The sequence below is a fragment of the Mugil cephalus genome, chromosome 3, assembly GCF_022458985.1.
Source record: "Mugil cephalus isolate CIBA_MC_2020 chromosome 3, CIBA_Mcephalus_1.1, whole genome shotgun sequence".
Taxonomy (NCBI): domain Eukaryota; kingdom Metazoa; phylum Chordata; class Actinopteri; order Mugiliformes; family Mugilidae; genus Mugil; species Mugil cephalus.
In genome coordinates this window covers 18,801,259-18,826,434 of record NC_061772.1, presented here as the reverse complement: position 1 = coordinate 18,826,434, position 25,176 = coordinate 18,801,259, and the positions used below count along the sequence as shown (strand labels likewise).

The 25,176-nt window shown below is 40.9% G+C and overlaps 1 protein-coding gene across 2 annotated transcripts; it reads right to left on the bottom strand.

Moving 5' to 3' along the window:
* Positions 1–1,858: 1,858 nt before the first annotated feature.
* Positions 1,859–23,366, bottom strand: slc6a5 (solute carrier family 6 member 5). Of its 2 annotated transcripts, XM_047581216.1 has the most exons (16): positions 23,112–23,366; positions 21,658–22,128; positions 19,963–20,116; positions 19,344–19,475; positions 19,028–19,201; positions 17,606–17,756; positions 16,720–16,852; positions 15,410–15,544; positions 15,222–15,325; positions 14,531–14,655; positions 14,323–14,435; positions 11,821–11,952; positions 11,332–11,431; positions 9,145–9,245; positions 7,098–7,265; positions 1,859–6,260 (listed from the first exon to the last, which is right to left on the bottom strand). In XM_047581216.1, exons 1-16 carry the CDS (start codon positions 23,112–23,114, stop codon positions 6,105–6,107), a joined length of 2,352 nt encoding a protein of 783 aa, XP_047437172.1. In that variant the 5' UTR covers positions 23,115–23,366; the 3' UTR covers positions 1,859–6,104. The 2 variants fall into 2 exon arrangements, with proteins under 2 accessions (XP_047437172.1, XP_047437171.1); XM_047581215.1 differs by lacking the exon at positions 23,112–23,366 and having other exon boundaries at positions 21,658–22,333.
* Positions 23,367–25,176: the final 1,810 nt, after the last annotated feature.

Below are 25,176 nucleotides of genomic sequence, written 5' to 3'. Positions count from 1 at the left end.
TCCCAAAATCAAACAGTAACTGTGATAATTACACAGGTACTGGATTTTCTTAATGAACAGTGAAGTTCTACTGCCTCCGCCATCCGACACTGGTAATCTGTTTCTGTGGGCAAATTATAGCATTGTAGCATTATAACCCAGTCTGAACTTTCAATGCCCTCAAGTTTTTTGGGTTTTTTTGTGGAGGAAAATGTCCTGTAGTCACGGTTCATTGGGAGCAGTTCATGTCACAGCAACGATCTGCCAGAGAGATGACATAGCCATAGTTACCAGACTCTAACTGGCTGTAGTACTGTCTAGTTTCCTCTTCTATCAGTTGTCACATTCTAAATCCAAAGTAAATCCAAATCTCTGCTAAGAAATAATGTATCATTTCTGTCTACTTTTGTTTTATTTTTTTTCAGAAACCCTTTTATACTTTAATTGTTCATCCTCTGGGAATACACTCAGCAATAATAATTGCAGCGGAGGTGGAAGGAGCTTCAAACAGGGTGTAAATTAAGTGAATTCCTTCAACTTGTTGCTTTTTTGGAAAAAAAAAAAGTAAAAGATATCAGCATGTGCAGTATCATTAAATAGAAAAAAATGCACTCATGTAGAACAGTCAATAAATAATAAGCTGTCTGTAATAAAAGCACATGCCGGCGTCCCACAGTTTTTAATTCAGAGCCTCTCTCTTTGCTCCCGCAGGGTGTCTGACTGTTGAGAGTTTCTGAAACAAAGTGCTAGAGAAAACCATTGTATACAAATAAGTAGATGCTACTTTTTTCTTCCTTCTTTTTGATGGTGGAATTTTGATGCTGCAGTTAAGCATCACATAAACCTTGATGGATTCTTAACGCCTTGAGAGTCGTAAAAAAAAAAGAGCGGTCACCTTGTTTACTTCGCCCATTAAGGAAAAGGGTGGAAAGAAAAGTTTACTTGAGATGTTAATTAGTGCAGATGTTATAGGGCCTGTTGAGGTTTCTAGAATGTACATAGATCAAATTAAAATATGATTAAGAAGTTGTCTCTATTGCCATGAAATACATTCGTGGTCTCCAGAGTATGAAAGAAACTGACTTGTTCTTCTCTAACTCTTCAAAAAACCTCCACTACTGGGTCAGAAGTTCAGTTTGCACAGTAATTTAATTTTTCACAAGATAAAATAACGGCTTTGAGTCTCAGTGGTTCTTTGTTTAGTCCTAATTAGCAAATATTAGCTTTTGATTGTGTTCCATGGTACTGAGCGTGTCAACATTAACTTCAAACTATAACTCTGCGGTTGTTTGAGTTTTAACTAATGCACAGTAATTTAATCTATTTGCTCCTAAGTACAGTATTTGTGCCACTATTCATTTTAACAATATTTAAATATGTCACATAATTACACATAATAGCTGGCACTTGCTTCTCATTTTCCTGCTCAGTCCTTTTCACAGCAATCATCACTTCTACAGCCTCGCTACGTGACTTATTACGTCCTGTGTGTGCGATGTAGTGCAAATGCTGAATTCAAACAAATCTAAATTGCAAACTATGTTTGACGTGCAAGCTTGTCGCCACAGCTCGTTCAGCAGAACATCGTACCAGCGAGCAACATGCCTGCAGGAGCGTTCAGATCGTCTTTCTCTTTCTAATCTCTTCTTCTTTGATCACGATTTCCCAGTAAGCAACAAACACTGTGTAACATTGTCATACAGCCGCGGTGCCTTCAGTGCTTCAACGGCTCAATACAAAAGTTGACTGACGGGCTGAATTGCAGTGGGGGATTTATTGTCTTAACCTAATTTCCTCGTTGTTCTTGTTTATAGCTTCACAAACGCAGCAGGGCGGCTCTCTGAGGGGAGTAAAAAAAAAAGGGGGCCGTGACAACAAAGAAAACAATAACATTTATTTATTGATTTATAGGTTATACATTTTCATGATATAATAGCGATATATTATTATTGGCAAAGATACTATAATCCAATTGCATTTCTATACATAAATACAAAATCTGAGGTAGGGCCTCAAAGATTAATGACAATGAAAATAAATAAATGCATTTCACGTATATGATATATCTTTTCCATTTTTTTTTCTTTTTTCTTTTTTTTTTTACACGTCACACACATTTTTAAAACGTATTTGTTATATATCTACTCTCGGTTTTCAAATCAAACGATGTCGTGGGCTGTTGGAGGCACATATCTATATCCATAGGCAGCAGTACCTCACGTAGAACACACAGAAATATATGACATTACTCAAGTAATTAGAAATTTTAACCTATGCATTCATAGGTCACGTAATAAAGTGCCAAAAAGACACGACAGACATAACAATAGGAATATTGGTACCATATGAGACAGACAGCTATTCTGTGGTTGTTATTTTTGAAATACATATAATATTCTACCATTAGAGGACAACTATAAGGCCAATGGTTACCTGAAGATGTTTTGTAACGTATTGGCAAACATCGAAGAACACTACATGTTATATGAATGGCAGTATCTCGACCTCCTATACGCAGATGACGCATTCCTTTTTTTTTTCTTCTACAGTTTCCGTTTTCGCTGCAACCTTAGTTAAAGTACTCTTTCTTTGGTTACTTATACTGCCCAAAGTTGACTCGCAGGCAAAGTGAATTAATAGATTTTTTTTTCTTCTTCCTCAGCAACCTTCCGTTTCCTAACATTATGCAGAACAAAAAGTTCCCTAAAGTAAACATGCACTGAATTATACTATTGAGAGAAAAAGCACAAAGATTACTATACATGGACATTGAGTTACGGCAACACAAACTGCACATGCAGGCTCTTTATTGTCACATTTCATGAAGCGATGTGGTTCTAACTAAACCCTAAGCTGTTTTTTTTTTTTATCTTTCTCTCTTCGGGCAGAGAATCCCAGCAGCAGGGGGCACAGAACATATAGCTGTTTAGCTGTGAAATTAAATCATTAAAATCTATCTCACGGCTTAAAGGCTTTTATCATTCAAGTCTCACAGCAAACTGCCAACCCCGTCCAACGTGATTTAAAATGCCTAGTTGCTCCTTTGGCCACCTCTGTCCTAAATCGTGACAAAGCCATCAGACTTAACTTTTTATTCATTTATTTATTTATTTTTCTGGAGCACATCAGTGCTTAAGTTTTACTCAGCTCAAGCCCACTATTGGTTGTCATATATCCTCATGTCCCGGTGTCAAAAGAGAAGGTGGCGCACCAAGCCGAGGCATCCTGGGGAAAAAAAGCTAGCTCTGAATCTTCTACTCTTAGACTGACCATGCAAACCTGTGACTGACAGTTAAGTGGAGTTCAGTTAAACTAATACAGGGACGCGCACACACGCAAGCATACACTGACACGCATCATTATTATTATTATTATTATTATCACGTTTGAACAAACGGAGCTGAACACGCTACAATTTAACGAAAGCAACACAGTGGAGCAGGCAAGCTATTAAACATCAGGGCGTTTGTGCTCATCAACTGGCTATGTTCTGTTTTCGAACCGCTTAAATCTGTGCTATTTTCACGTCAAGTTCATGAAAAGACATGGCTTAGAGAAATAGTTGGGGAGACCCTTAAAACTCTTCACAACTGTTATTGCAGACACACCTGCAGCCTCTGTCAAAAAACATCTAAGGCTGAAGTGTTAAAAGCGCAGTAAAGCCGATCGGGACGTCGTGTCGACATGAAAATGCATATCCAACCGCTGTGGAAGGGACTAATTGCCTCTGAGTGGATACATGGTGTTACTTTGAAGGTAATTACCTGGCAGCCCATGAAGCATACGTTGGCCGCCTGTCATGTTTCAAGAGGTTTGCTGTGCCAATCTGACCACCCACTAGAGCAACAATCACATACAGGCTGCCCCCACAAACTACTCTTACAATCCCTCATAGGCCCTCATGATGTCTGTATGGCATGACTTAAAGGGAGATTTGTGCTGAATTACAGTAACACGACTGACTGGTGGACCGATGAACAGGCAAGGTTAGATGATGATTGAGTCGATGAGCAAACAAACTGGCTCAAGACAATTCAATTTACAGCTGATGACCAACTTACGGATCTAATTGTCTGTTTATTGTTGTGTAATTTTCTGCTGTTATGTCAAAGGGTGCACACGACTGGCGAAAAGGCTGAGTTACTTGTCCTTCATAGTTATCGCAAGGTTCTTTAAAGCAAACAAAGAGCCAAGTGGCGCTGCACTGAGGTCATCAGGAAGTAGCATTTTGATTCTGATCTTTAGCAACAAGCTTCCACTCTGCTTCCATTTCTAATAAGAACACGTTACGACGGCTCCACTGTCTGTTTTTTTTTTCTTTTCTATTTTTTTTTTCTGTGCACTGGATGCTGTTACTCCGACGGCTACCAGCGGTAGCAGTAGCAGTCCGGTGGAATCGAGTTTACCTGAGACCCTGTTTTCATGAGGACGCACTGAGAAGCAAGAGGCATAAGTCTGAAAATGGCAAAGAGGTCTCCAGAGCTCTACCACAAACAACAAGAGACAAAGTACACTTCCAGGATAGAAGGAGGCCATGTTCTAGTCTAATCTTCGTGTGCTCACGCATAGCAGCGGCTCCTAACATCGTGAGAACGCGACAACACGCACGCACGCACACACACACTTACTACTTGAAGATAGTCTCTATTTTTTTTTTTTTTTTTTAAAGTTTACACTTTTTACAAAATATTACACAGCTAGCAAGAGAAGCACACACACACACAGAATACCACACGCACTCTCAACCTTTCTTGCTAGCTCTGTCCTCTGCTGGAGGCTATATATGTATTAGTGTATATGTGTGTATAATGTATATATTTATATGTATTTCTATATGTATATATGTATATATATAGTATATTTAATATTGTTAGTCTACTGATATGACGCGTATAGCAAACAAAGATTTTCACAGATCGCTCCGAAAAGTTCACAACACACAGGGTGATAAATACACGTCTAAAATATATGCACAGAGATCCACTATTAAGGTCAGGTTTTTGAGACCGAATGGCCACGCTATCACCTACTAAAGGAAGGATCGACTACTCTAGTGCTTCCCTACACTGGGAGTGTGCTACTTTACTTCTAGGAACACAACTTAATAAATAGACAAAGAGAGAGAGGGTATCACAAATGGTCCCTCCAGTTCAGAGAGGAAAAACAGACCCAAGAAGCTTCTATCGTACCGCAGAGTCATCTGAGGCCAAAGTACGGAAAGTGGCAATCGAGATGCATTCACTAGTCTACCAGGAAGTAGGAGGCTCAAATTGCAGATCTTGTAATCTATTTTTGACAATGCAAGAGTGACTGAGCAGTAGGTGGTATGAATATACATGTATACTGCTGGATAGGAACAAATTGCGATAACGGTGCACACTGTGTTTCTTTTTTTTGTTTTTTTCTCTCTCTTTCTTCCAAGGCAGTTGAGATTATTTATATTTCCATTGGAATTTTGTACACAGATGGAAACAAACACAGATCCCCACCAAGATTGTTGCACCACTCTTTTCTTTTTTTTTCTGCCGCTCAATTTTCTTTTTGTTTTCCTGTGTCTGCTTGCACCAAGATGATTCATTATCTCTACACACACATATTATGGCACACACACACACACACACACACACACACACACACACACAAACACACAAAGCTCCACAGGGAGCAGCTATGGTGAGTCTAATATTGCGAGTGCAGTCTGAGCTGTGTCATTTGATGACACAATTTTTCTCTTGGAATAAAGATCCCTGGGAAGGGTTCTGCAGTAATCAGTGGTCATGTGTGGGAGGCAATGATAGCCCATTAGTACGAGTACGAAGCAGCAGCGGAAGAGTAGACTCCACTTAGGCGGACACTCCTCCCCGAGACAAGAGAGGAAATGATGAAGAAGTAAAGGAAGAAGAAGGGGAGTTTTTCATTTTTTTTTCCACATCCATGCTAAAGGGAGAAAGACAGGAAGCAGAGGAGATGAAAGGGGGAGTAGGAGAAAGAGAGGGAGGAGGATGAGGAGGAGGAGGAGGAGGAGGATGAGGAGGAGGAGGGAGAAGCCGGCCTGGAAGCTAAACCCTCCACTCCACTTCCACTGTTTCCTACAAAGGTTGGAAGTGGTGATGCCAGGGCGCCTGCTACTGGTAGGAACCAAGCTGGAAGTCCTTGGGGGGCAGCTTGAGGCCCAGAGAGTTGGTTCCCAGTGGGTCGATCATATTCTTGTAGCGTTCTCCGCGGTGTTTCATCAGGAAAGGTCCCCAGTCGGGCTGAGGGGAGCAGACCAACTTCAGACGCTGCAGGAAAAGAGGAAAGATTGAACGGGTTTTTTACAGGTGGAGTGGGGTGGAAGCACTGAATAGTTACCGTAAACTATCTCTAATCAAAAATGAAGCAGTTGAAAAGCCAGTCTAGAACGGATGAGGGCCCGTTCTATTTGTAAGATTAATAAAATATCAATGGATGGATCGATTGACAGAAGTGCTGCTCCTCAAGATCCTTGTGTGTCTTTGTGTAGAAAGACTAGTGAGGCATCCGTTATTTGTGGCACAGAGCCACAAGTTCTCTCCACCTTCTGTCCTTACATTAGCTCCTCCGGTTTTTTGTAATTTCTTATTGGTTAATGGCTACACTTGTGAACTTGTAAATTATGATTCCGATGACCATAAAACCCTCACATTAAAATAAAGTTGTTCATCTATCCCTTTTGCTTGTTAGACATCATCAAAACATGTCAGGTGTTTGAAGTTGCTTTGCAGCAGGACCACATAATATCACCCCTGCATGCGAGTAAAAGCTCTGATGATTACGCATTAATTACAGTCAAGGAAAGTGGAGAAGTTCAAATCTCGGATGACTGAGGCTGCTGTCAGGGATGCCGAGGAAACAAAGACGTTGGAGACAGAAATCTGCAATCATCGCCATCCATTAATCAAAGCATTAAAAAGCGACCCGTCAGACTCCTGGAAAAATGCTCAAATTGATACTCCGCCTGCAGCTCGCGCTCTCCCTGCTAATGAGCGAAGGATGATGCTATTGATTTTTCAGATGGTGCATGTGTGAGGATGTGGGATGGAGACAAAAACAAAATATACGTGACAACGTCTCGGCACAGCCTCATCTTTAGTTATTACCTCCATTAAGGAGCCGGGGGCCAGGTACATCTTAATGAAGAACATGATGGGAATCCAGATTACAGAGCAGATGACCATGAGCCAGCCCATAACCATGGACCAGGTGGGGTAGGTGTAGTCCTCGTATGTCATCCCTTTCCACTGGTACAGGCTCAGTCCGAGGATGCCCTGCACACAACACGGAATCCAGGAAATGTAAGTGAAATGTGACTCGTCAAAGAACTTTCAGCTTCTGCTTCAGTACACTGGTCGGCTCCGCAAGTGTTGACACTTACCACACGTTGCTGAAAAATTTCACAGAAATATACCAATAGTCCTGCTGCAAGTTTTTACACGCTAACCAGTCCAAACAGGCAATCTGCAAATTTACAATTATGGCTGCAGGTAATTTGACAAGTAGAATATTTTTAATTTAAAAAAAAAGCACTGTTTCTGTACCACTGAAAACACCCGCATCCTTTTCAATAGAACATTTTATTTTCCCACGAGGTCGAAAACCAAGATGGCCTCCAGCTCCGGAATCCAACCTTGATACTTAATTTTGAAAATATACATGCTAGTTTTCTCGATTTAAGACTCTGCAAATTGTATTGCAACTTCGTGCATCTCACACATACACGCACCTGCATGGAGAGTTGGCATTTTGTATTGCCCCACATGGAAATGTGCATTGAATACATGATACAGGTATCAACAGTTGGTGTTTTCAGATGCCCAAGGCCACAGTTCTTCAAGTCAACAAATCACTCTACAACCTAGGTCGAGCCTATTCACGCCCCAGGTGAAATTCCATGTTTGTATGTATGTTTGTTTATGTTTACGGCAGTTCCACAGCTGTTAGTGAATAATCATAGGTGAAGTGAAGTGAATATTTGGACGTGCGTTATTTGAATAGCTTAATATTGAATGCAAAATGATTATAATCACGTAAATTTATAAATAACACTAGGCCAAGTTTAATATAGAACACGTATAGTAAGTAGGGGGTCCCTACTTAATCTCTGAATCAGTTTGGGGGAGCCCTGCTCGACAGTGTATCTAGATCTGTTGTGATGCAGTAATGTAAAATCAAATCTAAGTGATTACCTCAGAAGTAATGTATGACTTAATGGCTTTCCCGTTCTGCATCTTCAATTTGCGGAATAAGAAACAAAGGATGAGACCAAGTGCAAATCATAAAACATCACATCCTTCATATATCATCATAATGATTTTCGGCACAAGTGAGGACTGGATAGTCTTTCTAATTAACTGCACCAAACTCACGACACAGTGCTAAAGCTGTTGTTTACTTTCCCACACAATAGACAGGATGGATGACGGTGAAAATAGGACGTTCCGTTTTATGTATGTGCAGCGATTACAAAAAAAAGGGGCAAAAGAGCGTAGAAACAAATCTATAAAGCAAATTAAGCTGAAAGGGATTAGAATAAGGGGACACAAAGGAACACAAACACAGAAAAGAAAAAAGAAAGCAGACCGAAATGGATTTGCTAGGGGTTGTGCATCAATGAGCTCCCCGAGGAAATCTGATCTCCCTTGAGAGCAGCAGGATGACCAGCCGGCCTGACTGCTGCTCCATTTGTCATCGTCGCCTCTGCTTTAGAGGTACAGTGGTTCCATTACAATCACTAACATTAATGCTGGCCAGCTTCCAGCCCTGACCTGCTGCTTAACCCGGTGCACTGGAATTTTTAACTTCGCGGACACAGAAAGAAAGTCACGGACGAATGACCACTTCACAGAAAATGTAAAGATGAGCTTATGTCACTCTAAAAAATATCAGTTATTTATCATAAAAGAAAAAAGGCAACAACACACAAACAACTTGAGAACTGGTTACATGACAGGAATAGGAGAGAGGAAATCATTTTCGATTCAGGTGTAACAAGAGCAATTTCTCCTCTGTTCCTTTCCAGTTGCAAATCAATGAACTTGGAAGGATGCAGCGGAAATGGAACCGTTTTAAGCTGCACACATATCCGTGAACGCCTGTTTGAGCATCTGTGCGCGAGAGAGTGAATTAAATGAGCAAAAACAAACATACCGTCAGAATGGTTGGAGTCACAAAGGCCCAGCACACCCTCCAGAATCGGTTTGGCTGGAAACCAATCATCATTTCGATGTCCTCACAAAACCTCTGCAGACCTGCAGCGGGGGGGAAAAGAGGAGAAATAAAATAAAAGAGGAGAAATGGGAGAAAGTCAGAAACAGGGAGAGAGACAGAGAGTGACCTGGGTTTAATAAGGTCCTTTATGAAAGGGATCAGCAAATTCAATCCATCCTTAAGAGTATGTGAGTGTGTTTGTGTGTGTGTGTGTGTGTGTGTGTGTGTGCTAGAGTGAGAGAGGGAGTATCAGTTTCTGTCATCCCTGGGAAAAAGTGAGGGAGCAGATGGCCTCATCTGTCTGCCTTTATTGATGGATAACAGTGAGTGGCATGAAGAGGCCCGAGTCAGACAATCATTTCAATATGTCACCTGCACTGATGCCCCGACAAACCGGAGGAGAGCCGTTTGCTTGGCTTCTTGCTAACAGCCTCCCGATGCACACCTGAGCTCACAGCCTGCATGTGCGACTTCTACATTACAACAGAGACCCCTGGCGGTCAAAGCTGAAATAACAAGTGAGAATTACTGTCCAGAGTAATCGACACTTGTATGATCAATCCACTTTACGCAGAAACCAGGTTAAGATATCCACACCGCTTTTTGTTTCGGCGTCAATACTACTGCAGAAGTAATGAGATTTTACCTTAATTATGCCTCAGCCCTGGCTGTGAACACAGTTCTTTAATGTCTCCCGTGTGTGCTTTGTTACTTATCGAAAAAAAAAAGGAGTGATGTCTGTTTAGTGATTCAGTATTTATTTAATTTTGTTTTGCCACATTCCTTGAAATTAGTTGTAGAAATGACTGATACCCAGAAAATCATTTCATAAAAGGTGACGACTCTCCAGCGTTACCTCCAGTACCACCATCTGGCTAAAATGTGCACTTGCACATAGGGAAAATCAAATCCAACGTTTAAATACTGTATGCAACAGTTCATCAGGTACACTAGAGAAAATTAATGCATTCTAATACAACAGTCCTGCACTGAATCTTAGCTTCGTGGAGGTTTTTGTTTGTTCAAAATAACTGAGAGAGCTGTTGCTGTGCATTCAGTTGCGTTTTCCTTTTGGAGGCTGTGTTTTGCCAAGTTAGGCTAAATAACTGAAAACTTCTGTGTTTACTTCAATCTAGTTTAAAAGCACCGCAAACAACCTCCTCTAAGATGATCACATAGTTGAATCACCGCCTTTCTTACCCTGCTTCAACATGAACTGAAATTTATAACGGGAAACCTGACAGAGTCACGTGTAGCATGCGGCCTCGTGAGTGGCTTTAAATTGACAGGTATCGTCTGGTGTGGCCCTCTGTTTGGAACGGTGGTGGGCTCCTGTATGGCTGAATGAGTGAAATGCTGACTGAAAAAGCTCCATTTATCCCTTCACTAAAATATGTTGGATTCATGTTAATGTGCATTTACAGAAATTTAAATATGTGGGGGAAAATTGTGGGTAAAAATTTAAAAATATATAAAAAATGTTTAATCAATCAAAGATTTTGTGACCTCCCTGCAGTACCTTTGCGGACCCCCTAGGGGTCATGGACCCCCTGTTGAAGACCTATGGGTTAATGTAAGTCACCAGTATTTTTCTTGACACTGATATAACATTTTTTTTTTGTATTCTTGGTGGTATTTTTTCTCTTTTATGATTTAAAAATATCAGTGCTTCATCCTGCACTGAGGGGCATATACTAATTAGGCAAACAATTAAGCTCTTTCTCCCTCTCCTTGTATATGCTTGGACCAATCAAAGCAGACTGGACTATTCCAGACAGGGCAAAGTTTTTTTTTTTTTTTTAATTTTATTTTTTATAGCTTTACAGCTTATTTACAACTTTATTTATTTGTGAAACAGCCCTCGATTGGTAACTTCACGGGGCACTTAAGTTTAACTGCAAACCCTGTTTCTTTCCTGCCAGCAATAAAGTTGATCTCTCCCGTAGTTTAAGCACAAACTGTACCTTCATAATCCCCACAGAAATAAAGAAATAACCTAAAACCCTCAAACAATGTTGCCTTTGCTTATTTTCATATTGTGGGACGTCTTATCTCATATTACAGCCTCTCGTGGCCACCGTCATTGTCTTGCTCAGCCAAAGCTCAAGAGACACATCTGTTACTCACCGTAGAGGTAGGAAATTCCCACCAACTCAAAGATTGCAATGATGACCAAAGAATAGGAGGCTGCGTATGTGTCCACCAGCTGCAGCATGTACATCCCACTCTGTGACACACACGCAAAGAGAAAAATATTACAAACTGAATTCAGGCTTCATCACCGCTCACCTCATCCCTCACTTTATTTCACCTATGATTATCCGTAGTCGTGTTGTTCTCACCACGAGAAATGACAAGTGTGAATCCGACTTTAGGCTTCTGCCCTCTGAAGCTGTCGGAGGGGATTTTAATAAGACTCAGCCTTTTGTTCCAATCACTGAGCCTGTCCTCTGAGGACCGTGACTTTGCTTTACATGCCGAAAAAAAAAAAAAACCTGTCAGCTTATTCTCAGAATGTCGCAGGGTGGGAGGAGAATTCCCCACAGCCTTTGTGTTGTGGTATCAGCCGTGAATGCTGCGTTTTTTTTGTGTTTTTTTTTCGTGTTTGTGTCATACCTCAGTGATCATGGGAAATCCCAGGATGAAGAAGGACACGCAGCAGACCAGGGTGAAGAGCGGCTTGTGCTTCCTCAAGTATTTGGGGAACTCGTCTGACACGGAGGTTACGATGGTCTCAATGGTGGCGAACTGGGATAGAAATGAGTGGGAGAGAGTACAGCGGGAAGTGGGGGTGAAGCAGGGAGAATCACTCGTGTCCTGTTTAATCAGGTCATGTTTTACAGTTTTAAATGCTGCTTCAAGGTAATTCTTGAAAACAGTTCACGGCTGAGTACCTAAAAACCCCTCCACTCGTGCCAGATTGAAGAAACCATTCAAACGAATGCCTGCAGTCAGCAAGTTGTCCTCATATGAATCACAGCAGCTGCTGCTGTCAGAGCCTCAGCGTTCAGCATTTGTCTTCAGTTCATCCAATAAACACATTTTACCATAATTTCATTTGCTTGCAAAACAAATAAGGAACATTATTCCGACCGCAAGCTGCAGATTTGAAAACAAATAAGTATGAAGAATGTTGTTGTGCAATGGAGCGACCTGACAGGTGGAGTCTGTCTGGAGAATAGCAGATGTAACACGATGGTAAAAGGAGTTCAGAACCTGGAGGAGAGCAGTGGATGAATACGTAAACGGGCAAATTGAGAGAGGTTTAGCGTATGCATGAGAATGCCAAAGAAATGCACTGGTACTGAGCTATCTGCCACTTCTCGACTCCTCTCCTTCCTCCTGAGCTCCCCGAACTAATTTCCCGTCAACATCCCAAGCCTATTACCGCCGACCTGCTTTCTTCAACAAAGCCACCAGCCCTCTCCTCTGAGCTGCTGCTGCCAAGCCAAAGCAACATCATCATTTGCCGTTTGCTGTTGACTCGTGTCTTAACGCACCGCTGTGCCCTCTGCTCCTCTGCTCGGCCCAGGAGCGTCACAACGCACTTGAATGAGTCTGTGTTTTTTTTTGTTTTTTTTTTTGTTCCTGAAATTGTTTGCTCAGGATCTCACGTGGACTTTATGAAACATCCCTGTTTGTTCACTGGAGTTACAACAGGAAGACTTTGTGTAATTATTTTTATGAGCTATTAATAGTAGTAGTAGTAGTAGAGAGATGAAATTAAGAATATTTTTACTCTTTTACTGTTTAAAATTCAGTAATTAGAAAAGAATAAAAATATAGAACCATTAATTGAATTAGTTCATTTTAAAATATGACTTTCTAGTGCATTATTTAAATGGGAATATTGTCGATCAATTTATATATAATAACTTCTTAAGATAAATATATTACTTATGGCACATTCGTGGCTCCATATATATGCAGCTTTTGGCTGTTCACTAATGGTTAATCTCATTACATTTGTGTTTGTTGAGTCTATGAAACATCAAAAATGTATTGCAAAACGATGATGGACTAACATAACAATATCAGACATAATGGACTTTCATTATTAGTGTTGTTGTTCCAAAACTTTAGTTTCAATCATCCTAATCAGACGGCCTCCCTCTGCTCAAGTACCTGGAGAGCTGCAGCACTTCAGCCCAAATCAGCCCCAGCAGGTGGCGTGGATGGTAATTATGTTAATTGGGTCAATGTGCAGTGTTTACACATTGCTTGATGGCGCTACTGAAGTTGAGTGTTTACCTCAGAGAAAACAAAAGTGTGTGATGAGACGGTGACGCTGGAAACTAAGAGATCTTCACCAACAAAAACACAGACGCTGTGACAGACACAACAAAATGAGAAATTAAACAAATGACCGAATTTTCATTGTTCTAGAATCACAAACCGTACGAGTTCACAGTCTATGCTCATTCGGTTACGCTAGGTGTTTCTAAAATTAATTTGAACCCTTAAACATACACCCTTAAACAGCTTAAATTATGTGACATAGCAACTGTGCCTAATGTGAAAGGAGTTTACTGAGACAAACTTACAGTCCCTGTTCAGAGCTGGTATTAACACGTCACCACATTCTCTCATCAGTGTGAACACATGTGTCCCGACCACATTATAATATGGTGTAGGTCTCCCTTGTGCCTCCAAAGCTACTGTAACTCATCAGTGAATGGACATGGGCCTTGTGAGGATGTCCTGTTGTGTGAGGAAACTGAGATCACATCTCAAATGGTGGTTCAAGAAGCTGGAGCTCAGGAACAGGTCTGAACGGGGACAGGTTATCAAAAAACTTTGCAGCCTGACTGAATTATTTTCCCTTTGTTAGTTTTCTGTTTCGGTATCAAGAGTTAGAGGGGGCAAAAATAAATGCCGCACTAAAACATGACTCTAATAAAAGGGTAATGGTGCTCTGCTTGATGGGCCAATGTGGATTTGGATTCATAAAGGTTTAAGGGGGTTTATTGTGACCCCTAGTGGCAGCTGCATAACAAATAAAAACACATTCTAACAACTTCCGTACTGTTCCATACGATTTGTTGCTTGTGGTTTCCTTGGGGGGTGATCACAATTAAATGTGTATTTTATTAGTATTTACTAAGGAGCAGTGGTTACCATGGTATCCAGGCCAAGAGTCAGGAGCATAAGGAAGAAGATGATTGCCCAGAAAGGGGACAGGGGAAGTCTGGTTAGAGCCTCTGGATACACCACAAATGCTATTCCTGGACCTGAGACAAACAAAACAAAACAGATATACAAGAGGCACACACATCGTCTCAACAGTTGTTCAGGTGTGTTTCAGCAGTCAGTGCCGTCCTCCTACCTTCATCCGCCACCTTCTCTATCGGCACCTTCAGTTCATGTGCCATGAAACCAATGACTGAAAAGATGACAAACCCAGCAAATATACTGGTGGCGCTGTTTGTACAAGTCACTATAACAGTGTCCCTGCAAGGAAGAACAACGAAAGAAGGAAGACAGTGGCTAAATGTTTTTCATCACAACATTAGAGGAGTATTGCAGTATTTAAAACATCCAATGCTAGAATGTGAGTCTTGCATACACACAGATTAGAGATCCAACAGTGGCCTCTGGTGGCAGGATTAAACATGTCTGTAAATAGGCTCCGGAAGGTGTTAGGCTTTTGAAGATGATTAATTATGTTGCAAAAATGTTTCTCGTATTAATTTACACATTGCAGTGCAAAGTATTTTAACAAAACCACCTACACAGTCAACAAAATTAAGACCAGGCTTTTATATTCGCTAAGAAGAAGGTGTGTGAGAAACATTTATGTCTGCTTTTCTGGAGGCATTTGTATTGCATGAAATAAAAATATATATATATTTAATCCCCTAGTTTTGTCTTTTATATGTTTTGGACTCAGCAGCTGGCTGCAAAGAGTGACATTTATTATTGACATTTCTATCAGGCATACAGACACAGAATCATGCATCTGTGGTGACAGTTTGAATTCGTCTGCCAGAAGCATAGTTTACCTTTTGAGTGTTTACCTGTAGCAATTATTGTGGAACTTATTGTAGGAGGACAGAGTGATGAGGCCTCCCCAAGCAGCCGACAGAGAGAAGAAGATCTGAGTGGCTGCGTCTTTCCACACCTGAGGGACAGAAGAGGAGCTGCAGGTTAAGGAGGAAGGTCGCTTTATGCTGTTTATAGAATTGGGTGAGAAAACGTTATGCACCTTTGCATCATTGAGTTTCTCCCATTTTGGTGTGATAAAGTAAAGGATGCCATCTCCGGCACCGGGGAGGGTCACTCCTCTGATCAGAAGGATGACCAGCACCACGTAGGGAAACGTGGCTGTGAAATAAACCACCTGACGAGATATGGCAGAATGAGACAGGGCAACACAGAAACGTTTTTTTAACAGTTATAGTAACACATGGTGTTACAGTCATTTTAATACACCATAACACAAGTTAAAGAAATGACCTATTCACATGCACAACCATCTCTTTTTTGTGCAGTAAATGAGACGACCTGGGACTTGGCGTTTTGCATGTCATGCTAATGTCCACTAGAGGGCAGCACAACACAAGAATTCTATCCCTGTTGTCTGTCAACGCTGGCTATGTTTGAATATTATTTCTGCACATTGTCTTCACTGGAATAACAAGAAAACTCTTCAGTTAATCTGATAAAAAAAAATAAAATAAAATAAAATAAATGGCTGTCATATTTTGAGATAAAAGCAAGAATCCAATCCAACCCACCCCAAGAAAGTGTTACACTATTCAGACACAATGAACTTTTTATTTATTGCTTTTTATTTAGTTATTCATTTTAAAAGGCAGCATACAAAGTAAAAATCGATTTAACTGCTTAATTTTGCATTTACTAATGTCAGTAAAACTTGGAGTCATCCTGGTCATGGTAATCCAAAAGGCCTTTAAAAAAGGAAATGGACTTGTAGATTTTTGAGAAAACTCTGCAAATCCAATTGCTTTTTTAAACACATTTTGAAATACACAAACCTATCTATAACTTTATATTAAAATGCAAAAACTCCAAGATCGACATTTGGACAAAAATGAAACTTCAGATGTTTCTTCTTTTAGTTTACATTTCACTTAACTTTAATAATGTGAAAATGCGTATTTTCCATGGAGAAGCATGTGAGGTAAACTAAACTATCAAAGCATGAGGATTCCCTTGCAGAGGACAGGTCTCATTTCTTGTGTGTCACACATTTCATCACCAGGTGGCGCTTTTTTTCTCTCTCTTAAGCTTAATGTTCTCTTGTGCAACTGTTTGTGAGATTATGATTGTGCTGGGTGTGATATGTTATATGTGCTGAACATTTTTATGTGCTTACATGTTATACATCCGTATACGTGCCACGTGTGCAGACTGTAAAGCAAATTTCCCCCCTGGGGGACAATGAAGTATGAATCTGAATCTGAATCTGAATATTGTACCACTTCCAGCATCCCTCCTGCAGCTGAGAGGAGCTGCAAACACACAAGAAGAGTGATTGTTGTGTTCGTTTACCTTCCCCGATGACTTGATTCCTTTGGCTAAAGAAGCATAGACGATGATCCAGGCCAGGAAGAGACAGCCTGCCAGAGGCCAGCGGATGTCTCCTGGATATTCAATCCCTTTAGAAATGTGCAACACATTGTACCTGCAGGTGTATGAATACATATCAGTCTGAATACAAATTTCAACAAAGAAAATTCAGTGCAGAAAAAATGACTTAATTTTAAGTCATTTAATTATCAAGACCTCCTGAGTTATGCATGTTAGTACATTTATTTTGATCTGTTTCCAATAAAAATAAATAGATTTGGATTTTGGATTAAGTTGCATAGCATTGTGTTTCATTTATTTATCTATTAATGGCTGAAAAAGATTTTCGAGATAAATTTGTTTAGTATTTTTGCGGTAGTGGTTTCAGTACTTACAATACTGGATAAGAGGTGATACAAATGTGCAAATTCTGCAACAGCGTTAAGAAAATGTGTTTGTTCTTTTGCGGAACATTGTCTGATTAATTGCTTGCGTGCCTCTTAACCTTTAACTTGAAAAAAAAAAGGTTCTCTAGACAGAAACTTAAGACACCTGGTTCTTTGCTTCTCTGCCAAAAGCAACGAGACAATTTAAAACAAGAACTTTAAATGATTAAGGCCAAGACTGAACCTGTTACTGCAAAAATATACAGTTTTAAGAGCTCTATGAGGCAAAAAAAAAAAAAAAAAAAAGAAAACAGAAAAAGAAAAGCAATAGAAGAAGTAGAAATATCAAATTTCTCTAATCTAAAGAAATCTATTCTGTTTGGACCTGTGAACTAAACTGCAGATCTAGTTTTCTTTTTTTTTTTCATGTGATTTAAATTCTACTTTAGTGCTACTTTAATGAGCACAGGAGATTCACTCACTTGAAGTATTCCTCACTGGGGCTCACGTAGGTCTTGTTGCTGTCCACAGTCATGTTTAGCAGCTTGGTCAGGTTTCCAACAGTGTTTGCCGACAGACAGAAAGAGGAGTTCTTGATGGAGGTGATGTTTCTGTCCCGCAGGATGCACGTGTCTGTTCCAATCAGAAAACCAACACATGTCAGAGCTGCTGCGGGACTCAGCTCACCGTCTGCTCAGGTTTGCGCACCGAAAGCAAAGTGGAAGTGAACAGATGGATCTGATTTACAGAAAAGAGGTCTGACAGGAGGAACAGACCTGGACGCTGCAGTGTGGAACAATAGAAAACGTTTTTTTTTTTTCTTTTATCATTTCTGTATACATGAAAAAAGAAAACATCAGCAGATTTTTAATGTGCTTTGGATAAATGTAATATTCAGATTTTTGTTACCCATTATTTGACCCTTTTTTTTTTAAACTAGATTTAAAAAACGTGCAGAGAAAGAAAGATTTTTTTGTGTCACTAAATGGGGCAAACAAATCCTACTTAAAACCATCTTAAAAATATGGTCTAGATATTTAAAATACCATTATAAAATAGATTTTCTTACATAACATTGCGACATTATAGAGGATGCACTTAATATCATTTTATTCATGTTTTAGGGTGCGTGTGCTGTCTGTTTAAATCGAAGCTTATGCAGGAAATGGAAACGTATAATTTAAATCGATTGCAGGTTATATATTTCATCAACCTTTTCTCTCTCTCTTTTTTTCTTTTTCTGAAATTGTAATGAAACGGTTTTATGAAACGGAGGGAGAGACTTCAGTGTGGAATGGGCCTGTGGTTCGTATAGCAGCCAGCAGGGGCCAGTCTCGGGCCCACTGCAGCACTGCAGCAGCTCGGTCTGTACAGTAAATTTGTCAAGCAAGCAGTTTTTTTGTGCTGATTTCACACAATCGCTAAAAGCATATATTTCCCTAAATGAGACCAGTTTTTGCTTTTATTCGACGCAGATCGACGCCGTGCCACTGCCTGCACATTTCTTCACATGCAAAACTCGATTTTACCTTAAAATGCCCTTAAAAAATCAGACTGCTTCAGCTTTACCGGACGAGACACTACTGTAAAATGGCATTAACATACAACAATGAAGAGACTGAAACACAGATAACCTTTTCTTGAAAGAGTATCACGTCCCACTGAGGCCTCCTTTCCATGTCACTGGCCTGCCTCACTGGAAATGGATCAAACTGATAAATGAGCTGCTCTTAATTTAAAGGGTTTTTTTTGGGGTGAAAACACCGCAGAGATCACAGGTCAGGATTCATTATACTGCAGGACACCTCAGCTGAGGGAGTCATGACGCATTGCGCATTGTGGAGAGGTGCTTTTAGTGTACGTGTGCGTGCCAGTGTGTCTGTGTGAAGGTGTGCGCGTCTTACCTAACAGCAGCATGTCTTTGTCCTTACATTCCACCGTGTTCCACTCATTCCTACAGTTAGCCCATGGCAGTGAGCCCTTCAACGAAGCGAACAGGTAGTACAGTGTCCAGCACATTATAATATTATAGTATATGGCTATCAAGACAGATATTATCAACATGGCAATCCCGCAACCTAAAATAAATAAATGAGATATGAGAAATATATAAATTACTCTTAAGGGAAGTGGAGAATTCGTGTTGGTAAGAAATTTTGTTTATTTTTGAATTTTCTTGCAGTGTTTTTTTCTTTTTCTTTAAATCGTGTCTCAGTTTACCTTGCAGAGCTGGGATGCATTTCCAAACTGACACGGGCCCCTGGCTGGCAAACTGGCCCAGGGAAACCTCCAGCAAAAAGATTGGGATTCCGGCAATGCCCAACATGGTCAGGTAGGGGATTAAAAAGGCGCCTGCAAGGGAAAATAAACAGGAGGCTACAGAGAACAATTCAAGAGCTGGAAACCTAATTTACAAGTAAAAAAGAAATATACATATACATGGATATTAAACAAAAAAGACAAGTATATTATTATTAATATTTATTCATAAGAATAATCTGTTATATTTAAATGGCTCATAAACATCTTGTTTTTTTGGTATTATTATCCTTAGTAGATCTATATATATTTTATTATTTTTTGTAGTAGTATTGTTATGGTTTTAATGATAATAATAATAATTTGGTCGTTTTTTCTCTTACATTTATTTCTTAAATATTTATTTTTGGTGTTTTCATGACAGAAAATACTGAATCATGTCCATGATTTGGGACGGCGTTCCTCGCCTGACTACAGGCCAAATAGGACATAAATCAAAGCCTGACTTAAATTCGATTTAATGAAACTGATCTTTTTCGTTTGTGACGGTAAATAAAAACCATTGACCCAGGACTCTTACCTCCACCGTTTTGGAAGGCAAGATAAGGGAACCTCCACACGTTCCCCAGCCCCACCGCATAGCCAACCATGGACAGAATAAAATCCAGTTTATTGGACCAGTTTCCTCTGGCCTTATTCTCATCTCCCCCCTCGTCGTCGTCATCATCAACAGCCTAAGAGTTGAAGAAAAAAATAAATAAAATAACAAATTCACTGATTCTCCAAAAGTAGAAACCTCCCCATGCCAACTCAAACTCAAAACATTTAGCAGAGCAGTCACTCAACCAAATGTCTTCCTTTTTTTTTCTTTTCTTTTTTTTCTAGGAAATGCACTTATTTATTTATTTTTTGGGAGGTTTGTTAAAATAAAATTTGTTTTGGATGCAATATACAAAAAGTGTTTTACATTACTTCTGTTATCAGAGATGCGTCAGACATACAGCTGTTCATTGACAGGCTTGCATTTAAAAGTCATCCTCAGCTCCTCTTTTAGAGCCCAATTATTTACTACAAGCGTGGCTTGAAATCAGCCAAGACGTTTGAAAAGATTAAAATAGAAATAAAACCTAAAGGCTCGCTGATAGCTGCGGAACAAAAACGGGTAATTACAAAGGGACAGCAGGATGTCACTGATTAGACTCATAGAAACGGACTGCAGATTCATAAACAACACAATGCATGGGAATGCGCCCGTGTGTGGTGGGGGTGGGTGGGCGGGGTGGTGGTGGTGGTGGGTGCTCGCAGGGACTGGAAACAATCCGCAGTCTCGTGTAATACAGAGCGGTCCATCAGATAACACCTGGGCTTCTGGGCCATACCAAGTGCGTCTGCTGGGAGCAGGGAACACCAAAAAAAAAAAAAAAAAAAAAAAAAATACAGTAATAATACCGCGAGAGTTTCATTCAATTACCTTGATCGGCAACCCCGTTCCCGTTTTAACTGTGAGCAAAAATCAAGCGAAGCAAATCACATGAAATAGGTTTCAATCTTAAAAAAAAAGGCACATAATGCAGCTTCATTAATTAATCCCGACGATTATGTAACAATACATCCCCTTTGTTTCTCTGATATTTAGCTGCTGACATACGCGGTTTTGAAAGTTTTGATTGTATGTTGGTGCAGAGAGAGATTAGGACAAAAAAAAAAAAAAAAGAAAAAAAAGCGAGACAGGGATCGGGGCTGCTGTTGCCTACATGCCGGATTCAGACTGAGGTTTTGGATATCATGTTATATCCACGTGGCTTTACTGCACAATTCGGAAACCCAAATGAATCACTTTTGCTTTGTGGAACCATTAACAAAGCCTCGGCCAACACGGAAAAGAAAACAACTGGCCTATTTCACAGACAATAGCAGAAACCAATAATTTTAATAATCTCTCGCTGAACCATGGTTCTGATATGGCCTAATACTGATTGCTTCTTTCAAAATATAACCACTGATTCGAGCTACAAATGCACTCTTCAATACAACCATGAACCACTGACTGGAAACACATGTTAAAAAGAACAGGGTCTCCACATTACTGCTCCCTAGACTCAAAAATCAGCTGCACTGATCTCCTAAAGGTGTAAATGACGCTCAAAGGGGTTTTGCACCTTCCCTAGTCGGCGGCAGCGGGGTTAATCCAGTCAGCTCACGGAAACACCCACACCGCACCTGAATCCAGCCGCTCCGCTCTCCGTTAAGGAGACGGTTCATTTAACTGACTTACCCCCGCCAGGGTCCCAGGCTGAACAGACGTGTTCCCATCTGTTCCCAGTATGATGGTGGTCTGGCTCATAGTCGTCCAGTTGCCCGTGGCGTTGTTCTGCTCTGTGGTGGCCCGGAGCGGGTCGCCGTACTGGGCGGACCCCCCGCGGGCTGAACCGACGGAATCCTTCCTAAAGGCCGAGTTGACGGCCACTGATCCGGCCGGCGGAGTGTTTTTAAACGTCCCATACGCTTTATTGCTGTCCAGTTCTCCGGGTTTATTTTCCGTGGGACAAAAAGTTTTGCTCTCGTTGCAAGGGGCTGGCGGCTGAGGCGCCGGGTGATGGTGAGGGGCGGGCGTCGGACAAGCCGCAGCCGTGTTGTCCGGTTTGTTTGCTGTAAGTCCCGCAGCTCCGTCGGGCTGCTGCGCCGGAATGTAGCCGGTGGGAGCGCTGGCCGGTTGTTTGGCCATGTCTCTCTGGTCAGAGAAATCCTGGAACATGAGAGTGACAGATTGGCGAGACAAAAATCAGCAGAACGGTAAAGACCGTGACGCTGTGTGGGTGCTACAGCTCATCCCTGCTCTAGGACTAAAAAAACGGTTCAGTTCTCTCTCAGCAACGTTTTTCTGCAGTATTTCCTGGCTCTGGCTGCTCTATAGTTTCAGTACGATGTCTACCGGTGTGTCGGTGGGTGTGTGTGTGTTGGAGGGAGGGGGTTGCTTTGCTTCTCCAGTTCTCGCTTTCTGCAAGATTCTTTAATTTTACGCCCCATTTCCCCCTCGTGTCATTCAGCCACACACATCCACTGATTTTTATGGGCAATAGACAAGCTGCTGCGGGTCTCTCGGTGGCTCGGCTCTCCCCGCAGGCATGCAAGAGCCCCGGCATTACAGCAGCGAGCGGACCCGGGGCAGTGGAATTACAAATGACTCCCTAAAATTTAACTTTAAGGGGGCGTGGAGGGCTGGCAAAGCAACAGAAAAGCCACCAGATTTAAGGAGAATAAAAAAAGAAAAAAAGAAAAAAGAAAGAAAGAAAAAGACAAAAAGACTGATTAATGTTTAGTCGTGTTCTTAATTGGTGGAGGAAATAGCCACGAGGATTCGATTTGAATCGACAGCAAACGAATAAATAAAAATTAAGAAACCAGATAAAATAGATTCAGATTAAACTTCTTCCCCGTTCAAACTTTTAAACTAGTCATATCAGATGTATTTGTAAGAAAATGTAGTTGATTGGTGACACAGTAGCTATATAATGGAGAAAGTTTTTTTTTTTTTTTTTTTTTTTTTTTTTTTTTTGCAGCAGCAGCAGCAGCAACCGCTGCATTTCAGGACCACGGACAGCGAAAGTACCTCAATGTGCCATGGTGCTTTTCGAAAAGTGTCAGATTAGTATGAAAACAGAAGAAACATACACATGAGACAGAACAATCCGCAGACGAAATAGTAAAAATATGTTTTAGGGTACTTACCATTTTCTCAGAGCTCTGTTGGTTGGCTGGAAACAGCTGTAAAGGCGAAGAGACGACTGACTGGAAGCTGACTGGTCGTAGCCGCGCAAAAGCAGCAAGTGCAAAGCTTTTCTATAGCTCCGTGGGAAAGACTGGAGTTTGCGTCAGTGCAGGGCAAGGTGCCCTTCGCGTGACATTTTCTTGATAATAGGAGTTTGATAAATCATTGGCCTTGGATTCGGATTTTTAAAGGGACATCCGGAGCCAAGACGAAGGGGGCGCGTGTGTGCGTGCGTGAATTGTTCTGGTTACGCACGTTGCATGCGTGAGCCCAGGACGGACCCTTCCAAAGCTGATTAATACACTTGTCTCTAGGGACGTGTAGGATGCTTACACACACTATCACACACACAGATGTTTTGGGATAAAGATTTCCACTATTGGAGAAGACCTAAAGCACCAGAGTGAACATGGGTCTAAGCAAGGTTTGCCCTCTGCTGAGTTGGGAAATCTGGAACTGCAGTCATAATAAAAAGGTCTTATTTTTACATAAAACTTTGCAGTTTTCCTTTTACGAGATGTAGGCCTATATAATACTGAAACTAGACGCTATGCATTAGTTTTAGAATTCTTTATTTAAGTTGTTAGCTTTATATTAAATGTGGGTTTGTGAATTAGTATTATTTACACTTTACACTCAAGTAGACACATATCATTCTAATTCGGCTAAGTTCTGAAAGTTAAAAAAAAAGCATCTTAAAAACTACGTGGTGTTAAAATTGGTCTGTACTATAAATAGTTTTTTCCGCTTGGAGTGTTTTACGCACAAGCGCGCTTCAGGCTCTATACGTTCCTTTGTACGTCACCGAAGCATTGATCTAGCATAAAAAAAAATGTGGGCGAGGTCTTTGTGAAGCTACTCATTTGTTAAAGTCTTACGCAAGAAGAAGGTTTTTTTTTTTTTTTTTCCATTAAACCACGTGTATCAGGAGGAACCGGAGCCAACCACTGGAGCCTGCACTGGAAGCAGTGACAGCGGAATGTGGGGGGCGTCAAAGCACTGCATTGCGCATACCATCCTCCAAGTCTCCCTTTAAACAGGTAGTGCAAAGTGTAAAGAAAAAAAAAGGCACAGGCGTCCCCTTTTTGTCCCGCCAGTTTAGGGTAACTTGCTAATGACAACCTGAGTCTTTAGGCCCTTAAGGCAGCCCATCCCGCATTGAAAAGTGGACGAACTGAAGGGAGATCACACACCGTTATGTCCATGTTTGCAGGAGCACGGGAACAATTTCCTTTAATAAAACAGAATACTTCCGTTCTTTCAGGTGAACTGAAAAGTGGGATAACTAGAAAGTTCAGTGCGCGTGATGGACAAGGAACCATGTGGTTTACTTGCTATGTGGGCCAATAATATTAAAAAAAAAAAAACAACAAACAATAAAATTATAATAAGAATAAGTAAAATGCGTATGGAATAATAATCATTGGACTACATTTATATTTTCTCTTTTTCCTAAATTAACGCGCTCATACAAGTAACCTTATAGATCATTTTAAATAAACGAACACACTCAAATTCTTAGCGTAAATCATCGTTTGTGTGTTCCGATTTCACGGCAGTAAAGGAGGTCTGAGGTCCGCTGGGATCAGCGTGGCGCTGTCACCAGGACACGCAGAGTCCCACTCAGGGCCCTTCGCTTGCTATGCATGCTGCACTCCCTCCGCTTGTAAATCTCCGTCGGTTCCAGATAAGGGACTGGAGCGGGTGTATTAGCAGCCGCCTTGAGTTTAATTACATTGTCAACAGAGAATAATTATAATTGATTTCTGCTCCTCTTCCGGAGGCCGCTGAACACACGGACTGACACACACACACACACACACACACACACACACACACACACTCTCTCTCTTTCCCCCTCACATGCACACACACATGACTTGTCAGCACTTCCCGGTTTGATTCCCCCGAGCCGTTTAAGCGCAGTTTACACAGATCTAAACCCATGCAGCAACGCAAACACGCAGCGTGTATGACAGGGCCATTAACATCCGTTGACCTCTCCACAGCAGTTGTTGTTTATTT